The 18,373-nt window shown below is 39.9% G+C and overlaps 1 protein-coding gene across 1 annotated transcript; it reads left to right on the top strand.

The window, feature by feature from the left end:
• The first annotated feature begins 1,261 nt into the window (after window positions 1-1,261).
• Window positions 1,262-18,361, top strand: acot19 (acyl-CoA thioesterase 19). Its single transcript, XM_084477674.1, has 10 exons — window positions 1,262-1,521; window positions 10,191-10,290; window positions 10,376-10,566; window positions 12,102-12,271; window positions 14,630-14,749; window positions 15,051-15,133; window positions 15,422-15,515; window positions 15,841-15,921; window positions 16,314-16,455; window positions 17,892-18,361. Exons 1-10 carry the CDS (start codon window positions 1,326-1,328, stop codon window positions 18,020-18,022), a joined length of 1,308 nt encoding a protein of 435 aa, XP_084333800.1. The 5' UTR covers window positions 1,262-1,325; the 3' UTR covers window positions 18,023-18,361.
• The last annotated feature ends 12 nt before the right edge of the window (window positions 18,362-18,373 follow it).

Here is an 18,373-nt window from a genome sequence, read left to right as displayed (position 1 = left end):
ACCTCATATATGATGTTAAACCAGCCATTTCAAAGACATAAATCACAACTTAGTTGTTTGTATGTGTTATTGAAAACATAATACACATGTTAAATACTTTATGAATGAGACCAAGTAAATGCATTTAGGCAGAGTTAACGGCTATCTCATTGTTTTTATTTCCTCTCATCAGTAAAACAAACACAATGTAGCCTTTTATACTAGATTCAATGTTCTAAGTAAAATTATCAGAAGAATACAAACATTCAGTACTATCAAAAACATTTTTTTTTTAAATGCTCATGCCGAACAGCAGGTAGGCTTGTGTTTAAGTGCAGTTATTGTTATCAAACAATATACCAAACTAACAGCATTATTTCTGATGGATGGATGCCATCAAGACAGATATTATGCATAGTTTTTTATGTGCATGTTTATTTTTAATATATTTAACATCCTTATAATAGTTTAGTTAGATTTGGTATGCCAGGCTACTTACCATGCAGCTTTCTGGTGAAGTCTAGATTTGAATTATTGCCCCGCCCATCATAGCAACCATAAACCAATCAAATCACCTGTTACTTGTCAAGCACAGTTATGTCAACAGTTTGAAATCCTTTGCAGTCATTGGCTCTAGTCATTGGGGCTGGGACCCCCAAACCTTAAATGGCTCATTTTACCTGATATCACCCTATTAGTAAAAACTTGCTGTGGGCCTACTGAGAATAATTGGTATTGCATTCATGCAATACCATTCATGCATTCATAGAGAATAGCTATTATTCCCCAGAATAGCTAGCTTAACTGTAAGGGTTAGGTTTAGAAAGTGCCAAAAGGATAACTCATGTACACATCCTGGCATAAGTCCTCGAGGCACTATGTTCAGTTATAATTAGTAGGACATTAAAACGCTGTATTAACCCCGTGATGGTAATACGTTTTAGCAGATTCTCATCAAATACTATACAAATATATTTCTGAATCAGAAGTATCACTTTTTTAATCTCATGATTCATAAATCATTATGACTTTTTATCTCATCATTAAAACATTTTTTTATCGCATATTATGGCTTTCTATCTCACAAATTCAAATAATTATGACTGACGGGATGGGGATATTTGTATTATCAAGGCTTGCGCAGCTTCCATAGATAGCTTAGTAAATGAACACCCGATAGTCTGCAACCAGACACTCTAGTGGCAGTGTGTTGTTGCAGAATATGAGGGGGGGCGGGGCTGAAGCTGGACTTCGGAACTGGTTTATTAGGAACAGTTCCACCTCGAGCTGTGTATACAACTCAACGGAGCGCGTATACTTGGAGTTTCGTCAGTCTTTCATGGAGAATGGCCGTGCATGGACCTATACCGTGGCTCTCGGTTCACCCGTGTCGAGGGCTCGTGGACGAGAAGCTCACGGTCCTGGTCCAGCACGCGGCTCCGATTCAACGGCTCACGGTGCACGCGCTCCTCCGTTCGGAGGACGGGGATGACTGGGAGGCGTTCGGTCACTACGTCAGCAACTCCGCCGGGGTGGTGGACGGTAGGTTGAACCAGAGCCCGTCTACGGAGAGGCACTCTCTATTGAGCCCCATTGTATCGAACTTGGTTGCAGTTCCATTAGAATTCCACTGGGGGTGATCGAATGAGTGCAGATTGAATGGGGGTCTATGCATAGACATCTTATATCTATCTATCTTATATATATATGATATAAGATGTCTATGGGGCTAGACGGCTAAATGTATCTCTTTCACCTGCTTGTCGTTGAAATATCGCAGACTGTATTGTAGATTCCGAACTTAAAAAATGCAATATTCAGCTGAGTGTATTCTTTTAGCCCCCCCCTTTTGAATGTGACTCTCAAATTACTGTACTTGACAAAAAATTACACCCTGAGAAAAGTGGAATTTGAGGGTGAAACCCCGTCGACTCCCATTCATTCTGCACTCACTGGCGAGCGAAGTCACCAGAGAGTGCCAGTTCTCTTCATATTGGACATGCACGTACACTTTATTTATTCTTTACCTTAACCAAGGCCTCATCATTTGAAAGTGTATCCGATTGTCTGCTCTTGCTTTGGGTTGTCTCTGTTTGTTTTAGCAACGATAACAGATATAGTTAAGAATGGGGTTTCATCTTGTGTGTTAACTGAGTTTAAATGTTTGTGCTCACCTTTCTTAGAAAATAAGTTAGTCAAAACCTGACTTTCTCAATTTAGATCAATATTTATCATCACATTTAGTTATGTTATTAAACTATTTTTGCTATTTACTATAAAAAAAAAAAAATATATATATATATATTTAAATTTCCCATGTGCCCCCCCAAGCCTGTCCCCCTTACACCCCCAGTCCATCGGCCCTGTGAATTGATGCATTCGTTACTATAGAAAGTGATACAGAAGGCCCGTTATAGTACCACATCATCACTAACGTTAAAGGGTCAGAGTCAGTTTGTTACGCGACTCCAACCAGTTCATCAAGTCTACTGTCATGGTTTCCGTAGAACTTTAAAAGCTTTAAATTGAAGTGTGTAGAATTAAGTGGCCTCTAAGGGAATGGAGCTGACAAGTATGTTTTTGTGTCTAATCCAATTAGAATCGGTATGGATATCCATGGGCATGCATAACAACTGAAAACTAAAGTGGACGTCTGATGACGTTACAGGGAGGAGGGAGTCAAAGGTCAACCAAGGCAAGGCCACTTTATAGAGCACTTTAATACTCCAGGCAGACTTTAAATGCTTCACACACTAACACCGTCATACAATGAAATAATAAAAAATAAAATAGAGGAATAAAATAAAGGCCAAGTAAAAAAATGCATCGTAGAAATAGTGCAAAGGTTAAAAGTGCAATGTATTTAAAGATTTAGCAGAAAACTAAAGTAATTATAAGTCTTCAGTCTTGTTTTTAAAAGTGGTCAGTTTTGCCCCCAAGTTGGGAAAGTCTTAAATCCTCTGAGTTTATTCCAGTTATTTGTTGCATAGTGTTTGATGTTCACAATAAAGGGTAGAAGTTAAAGTTGTAATCGGTTTATTAACCAACATGTTTAGGAAGCCACATACCACACGTCTAGGATCAGTAGCGTAAGATTAACTGGAGATTAACACTTACACTATACGGTGTCAGGTCAGACACAAACACAATAACTCTACCCTTTCCTTAGCTCTTGGTTCCTACAATGAAAAGCTATAATATCACAGAATGTGGCAAGCATAGCTAAACATCCATAAGTACCTCAAATGACAAGTACAGAAACAACATGTACATATTTAGCAACTGATAAGATAAGAAAGTTATATAAGACACATAGTAATGCACTTTCTTTTCTTTTTTCATGACTAACAAAATTCCCCTTTGAAACAAAAACATTGGTTTGATTTTTTGATTTTATTTGATTCAATTTATTTCAGACATATCAAAAATACAAAACAAAAATGAAAAGCATGAAAATACAATAAACAAAAAATTATGTTTAAATTATTTCACAAAAAATAAAACAAATTACATATATTAATATGATATGCGTAGGAAGAAGAGTAGGAAGAAGTGTAAACTTATTTAAACCTACCCCTTTTCCACAGCTCAAATTATTATTATTATTTTTATTATATTAGCTTCTTGTGTTGTAATTGGCAATACTATATTTGATATTTACAATTCATACATATATACAACTTGATATACTATGATTTTTTATAAATGTATCCAATGCATCTATCTATATCTATATATACATATATATATTTATACTCAATATATCTATATCTATATATATATTTATACAATCAATATATGTATCTATACATATATATTCCATACAATCCATATATCTATATCTATATATACATACAAATAATCCAATAATACAATTTGATGTACAATATTTACACTTTAAATATATACAATCCTTTTTTACAATTTTGTTTAATTATTATTATTATTTTAAAAATATATATATTTTCCTTCTTAAATCTCTCCCTCATCCCTGTACCTTTTGAAAATCATTGCTTTGAACCTTTTTTTAAACTGGATCATGTTCGGACATTGCTTTAGCTCTGTGCTCATACCATTCCAGTTTCACACCACCAATTGAGATGCATTGACATTTTAAAGTTGTGTGAACAGCTAGCGTCTTAAAGTTTAACTGTCCCCTCAAATTATAACCCCCCCGTACTCTTCTGTACATGAATGTACTCTCCTGTTTTTCCCTCTTGTAGTCGTTATTGTAAACAATAAACACTGGCAGATGATCACTGATGTCATTGATCATTAATCCATTGTATTATTACAATGGATTAATGATTGTATTATTGTATTATTGTCTATAACGTTTGTAAATATGTTGTCGATCAATGTGGCACAGTGAGATGTTATCCTGCTCGGTCTGGTGATTTTTGGATGGAGGCTTAACCTGTACACTGTATTGATAAAGTCTTCAGTTGGTTTGTGATTATTGGGATTAAGCAGATCTATATTAAAATCCCCACAGATGAATATGACCTTTTGCTTTGACATTGTGTACATTTTTTCCATCCATTCATTGAATATATCAATATTGGAACCCGGTGCTCTATAAATACAGCTAACAATTACGTTATTTTTTTCCATACAGATTTCAACAGTTAAACATTCTAATAAATTTCCGATTGCAGTTGTCATTCCATCAACCACCTTGCAATTAAGGTTTTTGTCCACATACACAGCCACACCTCCTCCAGTCTTGTTCTCTCTGTTACTGTAGTTCAGTTCATGGCCATCTAATTCAAAGTCCACACCCTTTTCGGGTTGATCCAAGTTTCGGATATTGCGATTATGTTAAATGGTTGTGAAAATTGACGTAAATATTCCTTAATGTTGTGGAAATTTGCATACAGACTTCTACTGTTGAAATTAATGATTGATAGTTTCTGATCTGCCTTAATGGTCTTATTGTACAGTTCATCTGTGTAATAGCCGCAGTCGGCATTGATGTTAAAGAAGAAGTTATTTTCCGGGTCCATATTGTCTTCCATGTCTTATAAATTGTGCTCCGTTTCCGTATATTAGAATGTTTTCAGTTTCAGTTTATCATAATCAGCAATCATTTGGGTTAGCCGTACTGGTATTATGTCTCCAGGGGCCGTATTCACAAAGCTTTTTATCTTACCGCTAGGAGTGCTCCTAACTCGCGCTAAAACATTTTACGTAGGAGTTTTTTCTTAAAAGTTATTCACAAAGCCGCTGAGACCTACTCATACTAAGGATAAATCACTAAGAGTGAACTAAGAGTAACGCCCCCTAACGCCCCCTTACGTCGATTCTCGTGCACGAGTTTTGAAGCGGTCAGTACGGTGATTGGCTGTTGAGTGCCGGTGCGGTCTCCGTGAAACTCATTCGCAACTTCCCACAAACGAGCCCACTAAATCAACGAAAAATAAGGAAATAGCCTAGGCTACAAATTAAGTCCTATCAAATAGTTATGGACAGTGCAGTTAGCAGAATACACGCACGATGACAAGTTTGTGCAGACCACGATAATGACGTTGTATGCACGTTAAAAAGAGAGCCAAAGCAAACAATAAAAATACGTAAATTGCATTATATCAAGGAAGTAATTAAAAGCACCATGCAAACTATTATCCAATGAGCATATTTCCAGCACTAAAAGTTTGGGCGTAGCCAGAGATTGTAATTAAGGTGCGCCTGTGAGAGTTTGGGTGGCCTCAAGTTCAGTGATTTACCGGAACGCTATTAGAATAACTGCTGCAAGTGTCCAGTGGAAGCCAGGGTCCGGAGCGATCGATACGACCATCCTGAAAGCAGCCCTGGCTCTCCACTAAATCACTCCACGCTGTACATGGGGGAATGAAATGTATGGATATAATCGCAAAATCCAATAGGGGGGTTTCCTTCACAGCCCCGCTTCTGTGGTAGCGAATGCGTGGACCTAGACCGGTCACTACGCAGTCCTAGTGCAACGCGCACCGCGCACCGCTCACCGCGCTCTCTGTCACATTTTGCTTTAAATCGAAAGAAATCGTTGTAATGAATTAATTCTGAAAATATTTAGGTGTGAGGTGTGGGCACACCCGTGGCTACGTCACTAAACACTTTAAATATCAGCCCATACCACCGTTCAAGTCCTCCTATCATGATGAATGAAGGAGAAGACAACGTGAAACGCAAGCGAAAGCCCAACTGGTCCGACTCCCGACTCCTTACTGAGCAGATTATAAACTCAATACAATAAATTATCTTACAATAAATGATTAGATAGTAATCATAAGTAAGAGTATAGTTATAGGCCTATTATTTTGACTTCAAACCATTTATTTTTATTTGAAATAAATAATGATGATTAAAGTGTTGTATTACTGTTAATACATGAGTCAAATAATGATGGGTTAAGTGATTTATTTATATTTATATATTAAATAATTAAGGATGATTAAAGGTACATTTGTAACATTGCCCCCGTGTGTTTTAACAACTGATGGTTGCGATATTCCTAAATCGTCGTCATTGCAAAGTTGCATTTTCCCTGTTGCTAAATATCGGAGTGTTATTCACTAATTCCACAACAAGTTTGATACCCTCACGATTTTGCCTATATCGCCTTATCAATTCACAGTCTTCCATTGTCTCCAAAACATTTCGTCTCGCAGCCATTTTCCGATTCTTTGTGAATAGGTCTTACTGAGTTAGGAGTCCTCTCGAGGACTTTTAAGCTCTCCTAGACTTAGGTGCTACTTTTAGGCCTAAAATACTTTGTGAATTGCTCTTAGTGAAAAAAGTTAGGAGTCCTAAATTTAAGACTGACACGCCCATTATTTTTAGGAGTTACTCCTAAATTCGCCACTTATGACCTACTTTTAGCCCTAAGATTCTTTGTGAATACGGCCCCAGATGTAGATGAATGATTTCCTTCAGAGTGTGTCATGATTCTGTAGGTTTATTACTCACTTTCCAGTTCAGACTCATTGAAACTTGTCCAGCTCTGCAATGTCTCTGATCACCATCACTTTGGCCTCCTCCGGTGTTCCGTTCAGCTTTATGAAAATTTTGCAGTTTGTTGTCCACGTGGATTGTATTTTATCTTGTTTTTTGATGAATCGTGCTTTCCTGGCAATATCTGCGTTCCGTTTTGTGAGGTGTTCATTGATGTAGACGTCTGTCCCCTTCAGCTGCCTGCCTTGTTTCAATAGTGCAATTTTGTTTTTACAGTTCTCAAACCTCATTATTACAGCCAGTTTGTCTGTGTTGTTTTTGCGGGGCAGAGGGTGACAAGCCTCGATGGTGTTACAGTCAAAGTCGATTCCCTTTGACTGTAGGAATGCTGCCACTTGTTGCTCCACAGACTCGGTATACTCACTGTGCTGCCGATTGCTGTCAGGTGTCGAGGCCTGTGCATATGAGCGAGTGGTGACTGCCCGCACGAACGCCCAAGGTTTTATTTGGAGCCCTGTTATGATGACATTGTTCATCCTGGTGTATTGCTCCAGGTCTGACACTCTGCTTTCCAGGAACACGATCTTCTTGTCTTTCTCTTCGTTCTCCAGCCTCAGCGCCTTCACCTCGGCCACCAGATCCAGGATGGATTTCTGCTGCAGCCTGACAGCGGTAATCTCTCCGGAGAGAAAGTCAAGCAACGTCTTTATGTCGTTGACTTCCTCCATCGCTGGTTGTTTTTTCGGTGGCATGGTAGATGACTCTGAATAATAGGCTCTGAATAATAGGTCTCTTATTGTACACTTTTGTATATATGAAGAAACAACAGCTCAGCTCTTAGCACACCTATAACTCAACCTGAACAAAGTGCTTATGCATATATAGCTTATTAACAACGTTAGTCACTGTATCTTGGATTGGGCTTGATAACACGGCCTGAGCGTGTAGTGTACACACTCGTGGTATTGTCCGACAGCAACCTGGCTACAGGATCATCAGCCTTTCTCTGTTCAGTGTTCAGTAGTTCTTGTGTTTCCTTTGCATCTGTGTTATTGTCAATTGACTCAACTCCAGCGTCCTGGTGGTTAATGTCACTTGAGAGCTGAGACAGCGCAGACTCGGCTACAGGCAGAATGTGCCTGCGAATCCTTCTGTACAGCTTTCCTTCTGAGTAGACCACGTAGGACCTGGGCTCCTTACAAATCTCTTTTACCATGCCAGTCCGGTTGTAACCCTGTGGGGTCTGCAGCCTGATAACTTGTCCTACCATCAAAGGCTGTAGTGGTCGGCTTGACTTGTCATAGTACATTTTTGTGATAGTCTTTTGTTTAGAAGACTGGGAGTGTAGTACGTGTTTGTCTCGACAACAGTCTCTGTGCTGGAGATCCTAATTTCGAGTCACGTGGTACATTCCTTCGATTTAGAAGGTTGAGAAAGACACCAGTTCCATCCCGGTTAGATTTCTCCATGAGCTGCTTAGCACTGCGCACAGCTCGCTTAGCTAACCGGTTAGATTGAGGATACTCAGGACTGCTGCTAGTGACATGAGTGACATGTGGGTCCCAATGTGAAGCAAAGTCTTTGAAGTGCTGGCTTGTAAACTGTCTCAGATTGTCCGATATCAGAGTGTGAGGTGCCCCATGAACTGAAAAATGTATTTTGAGCTTTGCGATTCCTGTTGCTGATGATGATCGATGTCACAAAGCAGGTCTATCTCATACTAGCCTGAATATGAGTCGACTAGAACCTAGCACTTGATTGCGCCAGTCCAAGATGTCTGTTGCCACAGTCGACCAAAGCAGGTCTGGCACTGGATGTAGCTGGAGTGGTTCTTGTTGCTGGTGTGATTTTGTGTTACAAACAGAACATGACTGAACGTTGTTGTTAATGTCATCCGTCATAGTGGGCCAGAAGACTATGCCTCGTGCTCTCCGTTTTGTAGCTTCTGTGCCAGGATGCCCTCTGTGCATGATGCTGACGTATTCCTTTTGTAGTGACAGAGGAATTACTGCTTTGTGACCCTTCATTAGGACTCCATCTGTAACGGTCAGTTCATCTCTGAAAGTAAAACAGGGTTGGGTGGCATGTGGAAGGTCACACTGTTGAGCAGGCCGTGTCGGATAGTGGCACTGAGTGTTTGCATGGTTGTGTCCTCAGCAGTGTGCCTCTTTAACTCTTCCAAGCGAGAAGAAGATATGTAGCTGACAGTCATAACATCAAAGCTGTCCTCTTCTTCTGCTTGCTGAACAGTGGGAGCTCCAGCCAAGAACATTTGCTTTCCACCGTTGTACACAAGAGTGATGCTTTTGTCTCAACAAGTCTCAACATCATCCTTTCTAGCCTAGCAGGTGCTGCATGTACAGACTCACCAGCTTTCTGATTCAGTGTGTTAAACTTGTATCTTTCCATTAGTTTGAGGGTTGCACAACTCACAAAACTTCCTTTTCAGGCATTCAGGGTCTTCCTTAGAATCATCGGCGGCGATGATGCGTCCACCGTCGCTGGGTCCTCTCACCTCTGCCTTGTAGACAAAAGACCTCTCCCGCTCGATGGCCTCGGGTACCGCTAGATTGAAGAGAATGTATGCTCGCCGGCTTGTCAGAGTATGCAGACGAAAATGTCATATTCTTGCATGGCATGTACAAGTTGTTGTAAGTCTTGAGTGGACATGAGCCCTTACTACGTTTGTAAGGTGATAATAGGCAGATTTTGTAACTGATTTGATGTGTCTTTTTCTGGCTTTGATTGAGGTTTTCAGGGACAGAGGGTGGAGGTGTTAATTAAAGCCTTTCTAACAAGCCAATAAGAAATAAAAACATTGTATAATACTCAATGTATTCAATTGTTTTTTTCTAAAATGATGTAGTGTCCACACTATAACAAGAACCATAAGTTAATATCATTGCATGAATTACGGATATATAAACTTGTTTCACATTATAAGGTGTAAAGTGGGACTGGGGTGCGGGCCCAGTGCAGCTGCACTTCCTGCTTTGTATATATTTTCATCCATATAATATCTTGATTAAAGGGATTTGACTTAATTGATAAACACTTCCCACAACAAGAGTTGTTTTGGGGTGTAGTGTATGAGGATGTTTGTGTGTTCTAGTTTGTGGGGACATATGTGTGTGTCTACTTGTGCTTGAATATGTGTGTGTGTGTGTGTGTGTGTGTGTGTGTGTGTGTGTGTGTGTGTGTGTGTGTGTGTGTGTGTGTGTGTGTGTGTGTGTGTGTGTGTGTGTGTGTGTGTGTGTGTGTGTGTGTGTGTGTTTTAGTGAGTGAAGATGTGTGTCTGGGCGGGACCTACAGTGGTCAGGAGGCCATGGGCCTGCTGTGGAGTCTCCGGCCGGTTCCAGGGAGCAGACCCAGCCTCAGGTTCATACACACTGTGTAGAGTGTACCAACACCTTCTATTTACAATGGATCTTCTTTGTATGTCAACCTTGTACAATCCCCTCAGGTTCAGGAAGAAGGACACTGGGACGCCCATGCTGGTGACCATCTCCCTGCACCAGGGCTTCCTGAGCGACGCCTTCACAGCGAGGCCTCCTCTAGCCAGCAGGGGGGTGGAGCGCTGGTACATGGCCCCCGGGGTCCGCAGGGTGGAGCTCACAGAGGGCGGGGTCACCGGAACCCTCTTCTTGCCTCCAGGTAGGTACTGAATATGGACAGGGGATGGACAGATGTCCGATAGATGTCAGACCGATGTGGGACAGATGTTGGACAAATGTAGGCTCTACTTTTTATCCAGTGTAGCTCTAGCGCTTGTCTCCCCACAAGTTACGTCTAGTCAGTTAGTTTGGTTTTGTGTGAATGCCCCTCCAACAAATATAAACAATAGACTTTTGGTCTTTGTGATAAGACATTTTAATGTACATGTATGGTGATTCACTGTAATATCAACAATGTCCGTAATAACCAACGCACATAGATTCCAAAAGGTCTAAGTGCTATATTGCCACTGTGTACATTTGTGTACAAATTCTGCTCTTTGGCAGAATTGGTTGAAGTTAGTTTTCCAAATTGTATTGCTAACAGATTTTTTAGTGAAGCCAGGATAGATAGTTAAGATGGTTTGATAACCTATTAAGGTAACTCTTTTAAGTATTAATCATATTGGCTCTTTAAATATGTTTAAAAAGCAGTCGTTTGTCTGCCATGATTTGTTGCATCGGGATGCATTACTGGCACTTAGAGCCATCAACCTCGTCAAGGGGCGCCAAGGCCTCCTATGCTGCACTCCCACTTCTGAACACTTGGCCCCTCCACGTCCACTGGACTCCATTACAGAAACCTGCTCTATTAACCCTACATCCAACTAGCTTACCAACTTAAACTGCATCAACTTCACTTATTTCACATTTGAATATCCATTTTTTATGTTTTGCTCTATTGCTTTTTGCATTTGTTTAATGTACTGATGTCTTCTTGCTGTTGATTGTTTGATAACCAATTTTATTTGATCTAAGGTTACCTTGACAGCCATGAAATAAATGTCTAATTATTATAATTGTTATTATTATTATTATTATTATACAGCACTTTAAAGAAGCTCATTGCATTCACATGAGTGAAAAATAATGTCACTTTATCTCATAATTATGAGATAATTATCTCATAATTGTGAGATATTATCTCATAATTATGTCATAGTATCTCATAATAACGAGATAATTATATCATAATTGCAATATAATTATCTCATTATTCTGAGATGACTATCTCGTAATAATGGTAAGGATAGGATCTGTGCTGAGGATCTAAAAAGCCTTTCAATAAACATTTCCTACCTATTTCCTACTTTAATACATTGGACTTATGGCGCCTTTCAAAAAACCCAAGGTCACCTTACAATAAAAGAAAATAGAAGTAAGAAAGAGTTTATTAGCTAAGAAATATTAAAAATAAATAACATAACAAGCAAACTAAATGCTAATGGGGGGGGGTTAAAGTTTATAGACTGACTTGAAAAGGTGAGTTTTGAGAGTAGTTTTGAACTGTGAGTCAATCGCACGAATGTGAGGACTTTGAAAGACGTAATTATGAGATAATTATCTCGTTATTATGAAATACTATATAATAATTATGAGATAGTATCTTGTAATTATGAGATTACCTGATATGTTTTTTTTACTCCGTAGCCCTCCGTAGTACTTAGTGTGCAAATATAATCGCTTCCCTTGGAGGTCTGGGGCAGTTTCCTGCGGTGCTGGACCTGCCAGGGGGGGGCAGGGGTCTGCCGGAGGCCCGCGCCGTGCTGCTGGCATCACATGGCTTTGTGACCCTCGCCCTCAACTACCTGAACCCCAGGAGGACAGCAGGGGGTCAATCCCATGTGGGCAACGACTACTTCCAGGTAACGTTAGTCTTGAAGATAACTAACGTTAGCCTCAGAGATAACTAAAGTTAACCTCAGAGATAACTAAAGTTAGCCTCAGAGATAACTAAAGTTAACCTCAGAGCAGGCTTGGAATTTCGTCATTTTAGGGGCAAGGCCATTTGGCCTTCCCGTTCACATCTGTTTTAAGGGCACAAAGGCCACATGACAGGGCACAAAGGCTGTTTGGTTAGATTACGCTGGTTTTACCTTTCAGATTAATACCTTAACATTCTCATTTACCAAGAAACATTAATTATGTATTAAAACTAGGGCTGTCAAAATTAACGTGTTAACGCAAGATGATTCAATTCTGGAATTAATGGCGATCATTTTTTTAACGCATTAACGCGTTCCCGCCCTGTTTTACCCACAGTTCAACCCCCGTCAGCATGGCTGACACTTCGGTCACACTAGCCGTTTCTCAATTCACGTTCTCGTGTGTACTCGTGTGTACTTGTGTACTTGCGTTCTCGGTAAACGTCATCAGTGGTAGCCCAAGTACTGTTCCAATTCCAAGTATGCGAGTACGCGAGTACTGTCGTAAAACCCGGAAGTGTTCTCGATGTGTTCTCGATGAGGCCGTTCTACCGAGGACGCATCGGAGGTGACTCGTGTGGACTTGGGACCGTTAAATATCCCAGGATGCATCATCGAGTCCGCTGCTGTTCCAATTGCAGGTGCGTACTCGCGTTCTCGGAAGTCTGTACTTGAAAGTCCGGACTTGCCAAGTACGTACTTCCAAGTCAGCGAGTACGTAGTCCGCGTACTTGGTATTGAGAAACGGCTACTACCTCCGTCAGTCGACGGATGAGCGAGGGCGTGTCTGACGTATGGGGGAGTAGTCTTTGTGGACGCAGCCTGCCGCCAATCAAATCGCTGTACGCGTACAGGGGCAACACTCTCCTTGCGCTCTCCTTGCACCAGGCGTTATAAAGCCGTCTTTTTCCTGCGTCTTCCTGCTTGTTGTTGTTATTGCTAAATGGATCCCGTAGTCTCAAGGACAGTGGCAACATGCAAGGTGTTGCCCCTGTATGCATACCACAGCAATCGCCCAATTCTTAAATCCATTCTTAAATCCTCCGCTGCCGGCCGGCTTTTTGACATTTCCACGGCGGGTTGTATCACAAAGACCATTTCAATGGACAGAATCCAAGTAGCGGCACCTAGTGTATTTGCATAACCGTGATCTGATTGGCCAACTTCGACGGCTAAAAGATGAGTAAATAAAAGGTAAAAGGGCCACATGTTATTGTGTGAAAGTGGAGTTGTTTGTTCAAAAAGAGCAATGGCTAAGTTGCCAAAATTGTTTAGAATTAAATAATTTTTTGGGATCTGTCATAAATAAAAAACAAATGTAATATCCGCTTCTTGTCATTTATCTTTCTATTCTGAGAACAGTACACAGAAAATGTGAATTATTCAGCCATATTTAGGATAGTGATTAATCAAAATTAATTCAACAAACCTTGTGATTAATTAGATAAAATGAATCGTTTGACAGCCCTAATTAAAACTTTTGTTTTAATTTAAAAACATCATAGAGAGAGAGAGAGACACTACTTGTTCCAAAAAGTAACAGAGTACTAACAGAGTTAGTAACTGAATTACTCTATAATAAAAGTAACTAGTTAGCAGGGAAAGTAATTATTCGCGTTACTGTAAAAAAAAAAAAGTAGCTTTGTAGATGCGTGTGTCGTTGTGAGATGCTTCATTAAATTAGAGTTGCTTACAACGGATGTCGACAAAGTCTTTGCTCCTGGACATAATAGAGATAACTAACGTTTGTCTCAGAATTTTTTTTTTTTTTTTAATAAATATAACAAATACACACAATACTTGAGTGACACAGTTCTCGAAACAGATCAAAACATTTGTTTTAATTCATTACATTTTAAAATTATTTTAAAACTTGTTTTATTGTTTTATTATTTTAACTTGTTCAACTTCAGAAGACTTTGATTCAACCAATTAAAGTTCATTGCCCTGTTTCTTTATGATCAGCTTTTTTATCGTGTGATCATTTTTTATAGATTTTAAAAGGGATACATTGATAGAATACAATAGATAGATAGAAGAGAATACACCATCACATGAATGAAGATAAGGTTGCTGTTGCAGAAACAAAGCAGGTGGTCAACAGTAAAAATTGGGTGGGTTCTTTTTTGGTGCACTGCTTCAACCCAGATACAAAGTTTGGAGTATCTAACGTCTTACCTCCACTAAACACAAATATTGTGATCTGAATATCTGAGTGCCTGTCTTGCCTGAACGATTATAATACATCTCCTTCTAAGGGTAGGAGATGTATTGTTATATGTCCTCTTGTGTCCCCAGGCAGGGTTCTCTGTCCTTCAGACCCACCCCCAGGTGATCAAGGAGCGTATTGCTATCCTGGGCCTGTCCTTCGGTGCCTCCATGGCTCTGGGTCTCTCTGTTTATTCCCCCACCATAAAGGTAGTTCTTTTCATTACGTTGATCTACACTTTATTCTTTTATTTAGTTGTCTTGACCTGCTTCCTCCAGAGATCCTATCTTATCCAAGTCATGAACAGTGATCTGAGGCAGGAGTATAGTGGTGGTCACCGTGTTCCAGCCAAGCGTTTAGGAGTCGGCATGCTTGAGCAAGATGCCAACCCTGCGCCTTAAAAACTGTTGGGAGACTAAATATTAAGTAGATATAGTATTGGCTTTTCAAACACTTATTTTTGAACAGATTTTTTAACACAAGCCTGTTGATTACTAACTCCTGCTCCAGCCCAGTTGTTTGGTGTCTATCAGTGGGAGCCATGTCCAGCCAGCAGGGGGGTCCCTGGGGGACATTTTTGCTGAGTTCAAAAAGTAAGTCACCAAAGAAGCTTCTTCTTGACATCTGCTTCAATATCCTGGGAAAAAATACTGGGCTCTGCAGCAAGCTAAGCAAATTTATTGGGGGAAAAGATAGTCTCTAATGTTTAGGGTGCTTGACCCAAAGCCCGAAGTTTCTGGGATCCCTCATTGCTAAACCTAGCCGTACTTAACCTAGATGTGCTAAATGTAACCATTATATCTGTACTAACTACTGCAATTGCTTTTCATCTTCATCGTCTTCTACGAGCTGTGGTTGAGTTTGTATTCTGTCCCACCTAGGAATGACAAGAAGACCCGCTGCGACGAAGAGAAACGAGTGATCTGGCGCGACCTGCTGCTGCCCATTCCCAGTGACCCCAGCAAGAAGGTGGATGTAAGTAGAAGCCTTCCAGCATCAGCCTCTTTGCCCCAAGCCCTGCACTTCTCCTGGCTAGGGCAAACATGTCCTAGTGGCCAACTAAAGTATCGAAGTCCGGTCTCCACTTTTGAGAAGTTGATCTTAAACTCACAGACCATCTGGTTGTTCTGAAACCAATCTTTTTTTGTGTGGGAAGGTTGGAACTCCTATGTATATTTGGACAAATAAGGAGAAATAATGTCCTTTATAGCTTTTGAGAAGCCGTCATGGTGTGTAAGCTCAAGTGTGTGTGTGTGTGTGTGTGTGTGTGTCCTGAGGACCGGTTGTGTTCTGGTTCCAGGTGGGACAGCTCTGCTGCCCCCTGCTGCTTATAGTGGGGGAGGACGACCAGAACTGGCCTGCTGAGGAATCTGCACGTGACGTAAGCCATACCGGACAAATACAACTTTTAATAAACAATCCTCATAGTGTTTTACCGCCAGAGGAAAGGTTCTGGGATCCAACCCTGATGGCGACCGCCAATACATATGTGTTGTTGGTCTTCAGAGGGTGGGAAAAAGGGTTTTACACAGAATGTCTCGTTTAACAACTTGTCCCGAATGTCCCGTTTAACAACTTCATACAGTTAGGTGAAAATAAGAAATGTTCACCAACAGTTACTGAGATCCAAACAGAATGGTTTTCAAATGAAAATATATGTTTTTGTGGTTAACTTTCCCTTATTGGCGTAAATCTGAAAGAACTTCACGTGGCTTTACATAAAAGCATCTGCTGAATGACAGAATGTCTTACATTGTTGTTGGGTTTCCCCAGATGAAGGAGATGATGGAACTGTCAGGTAACGGTCACCTGCTCACTGTTCTGTCATACCCTGACACTGGTCACCTCATCGAACCCCCCTACAGCCCACACTGCCGCTCCAGCAACTTCATTAATGCCGAATCCAGAGAGAAATGTACGTATACTGGGGCACTAGATGTACTATGTGTGAGTAAATACTGAAGTACTTCAATATAAACTAATATATACTGTTAGTGTAACTTTGACTGATTGAATATTGCTTTTTTATTTTTGCATAAATCTGCCATTTTTTTGCCTTAAATCACGACAGATTAATTAATAAATAAACTGTATAATTCCGGTGAAAACTGAACCCAGGGTCTTTTTCGGCATGAAGACCCATAAATAAGCCATCCATACACTTTTTTTCATTGATAATCGAGTATAGAGCCTGCCCCAAGTTGCCCGAAGCAATGTAACAGTCCAAATAGGTTCCATGTTTTGGCTAGGGGCACAGCGAGTCTGTGCCTTACCGGTAGGTCCATGTTTCCAAAACGTAACAATCTCCCCTCTTGATACTTGGCTCTTTTAAATTTGTTGGTGCCTCTATTATATTATTCACGGTAGCCGGTAATCGACTTGTGTGAAATTCCTGGAAACATGGACCTACGGGTAATGCACAGACTTGGAAAACAGTCTTTTTTAATAAACTCCACTGCGCTAACTAAGTTGTTGATGCTTTGTTTTATGTGTAGGGACCCTAGTCATGCTACTGCAGAGGTTTGGTGCTATTTTGAGCAATATTAGCGGTTAAAAAATGCAGATTTGGAAGTGTTTGCTGTGCCCCTAGCCAATAACATGGAAGCCATTTGGACTGTTACATTGCTCCGGCAACTTGGGGCAGGCTCTATACTCGACTATCAACTAAAAAAAAGTGTCTGGAGGGCTTATTTATGGGTCTTCATGCCGAAAAATACCCTAGGTTAAGTTTTCGCCAGAATTACACTTAAATAACATCTGAAATTAGCAAATTAATAAGGTGTTTTGACAATAATAAATTATCATTGAATTTAAGACAAAAATCATGTTTGGAAATTGTCATTTTAATAATGTTAAGATTGATGGCGTTAATATTGAAAGTGTATGTAAATACATTTTTAGGTTTGACAATAGACCACAAGCTCTGCTGGAAACCTCACATAAAACATGTTAAATCTAAACTGTCAAGAAGCATCTCAGTTCTGTATAAAGCAAAGCATATATTGGATCAAAAATCATTGTAAATTCTCTACTGTTCAATTATAGTACCTTATTATTGGTCACACTTAAAAAACGAGCAATAAGAACACTTCATAAAGCAGGATCACACCAATCTCGTTTTTACATTCCAGTATTATAAAGCTCAACGTTGACTATCAAGTCGCACAAATAATGTTAAGCAAATAAACTGCTACCTGGTAATATTCAGAAACTTTTTTAGGAAGAGGGTTTTTTTTGTAATTTTGATGTTTGATTTTTATTGATCTGTCTAATATAAATGTAATCAATCAAAAATAAGCTGTAGTAGTATGTTAGTCCACTCATTGTGATTCCTGTTTATCCTGTTGTCAGTTGTAGTTCTGTGGGGTGGAGAGGTGACCGCACACTGCCACGCCCAGGAAGACTCCTGGTGGAAGATTCTGGACTTCCTTAAAAAACACCTTTGCTATGGCCCGCAGTCTGACATCACTTCCTGTCCCTGATCTCACTTAGGACCGGCATACAAGCCCATTTGTTTTACAATTACAAATGTAAACCAAATCATCTTATTTCAGGCTGCAGTTTGATTCCTGATCTCGTGACAAAGTTATGCTTTTGTAGCATTCAAGCTATAAAATGAATGCAATTGTTTATGCTAGGGTCTGCAAAACCAGCCAGAGTAATCTTTAAATCATCCAAATGGGATACATCATTCTTTATCCATCATGACTAACAAGGTGATCTATAATAATTAACTGAACACCAACAAAAACGTAAGTATCAAATGTGGTAGAAAAATATTTAAATATAAATGAAGGTACAAACAGCCTATAATATACATTGCAGTCTTGTTT

This window comes from Micromesistius poutassou (assembly GCF_964030765.1).
Source record: "Micromesistius poutassou genome assembly, chromosome: 13".
NCBI classification, from domain to species: Eukaryota; Metazoa; Chordata; class Actinopteri; order Gadiformes; family Gadidae; genus Micromesistius; species Micromesistius poutassou.
This window is presented reverse-complemented; position numbering and strand designations above follow the sequence as displayed.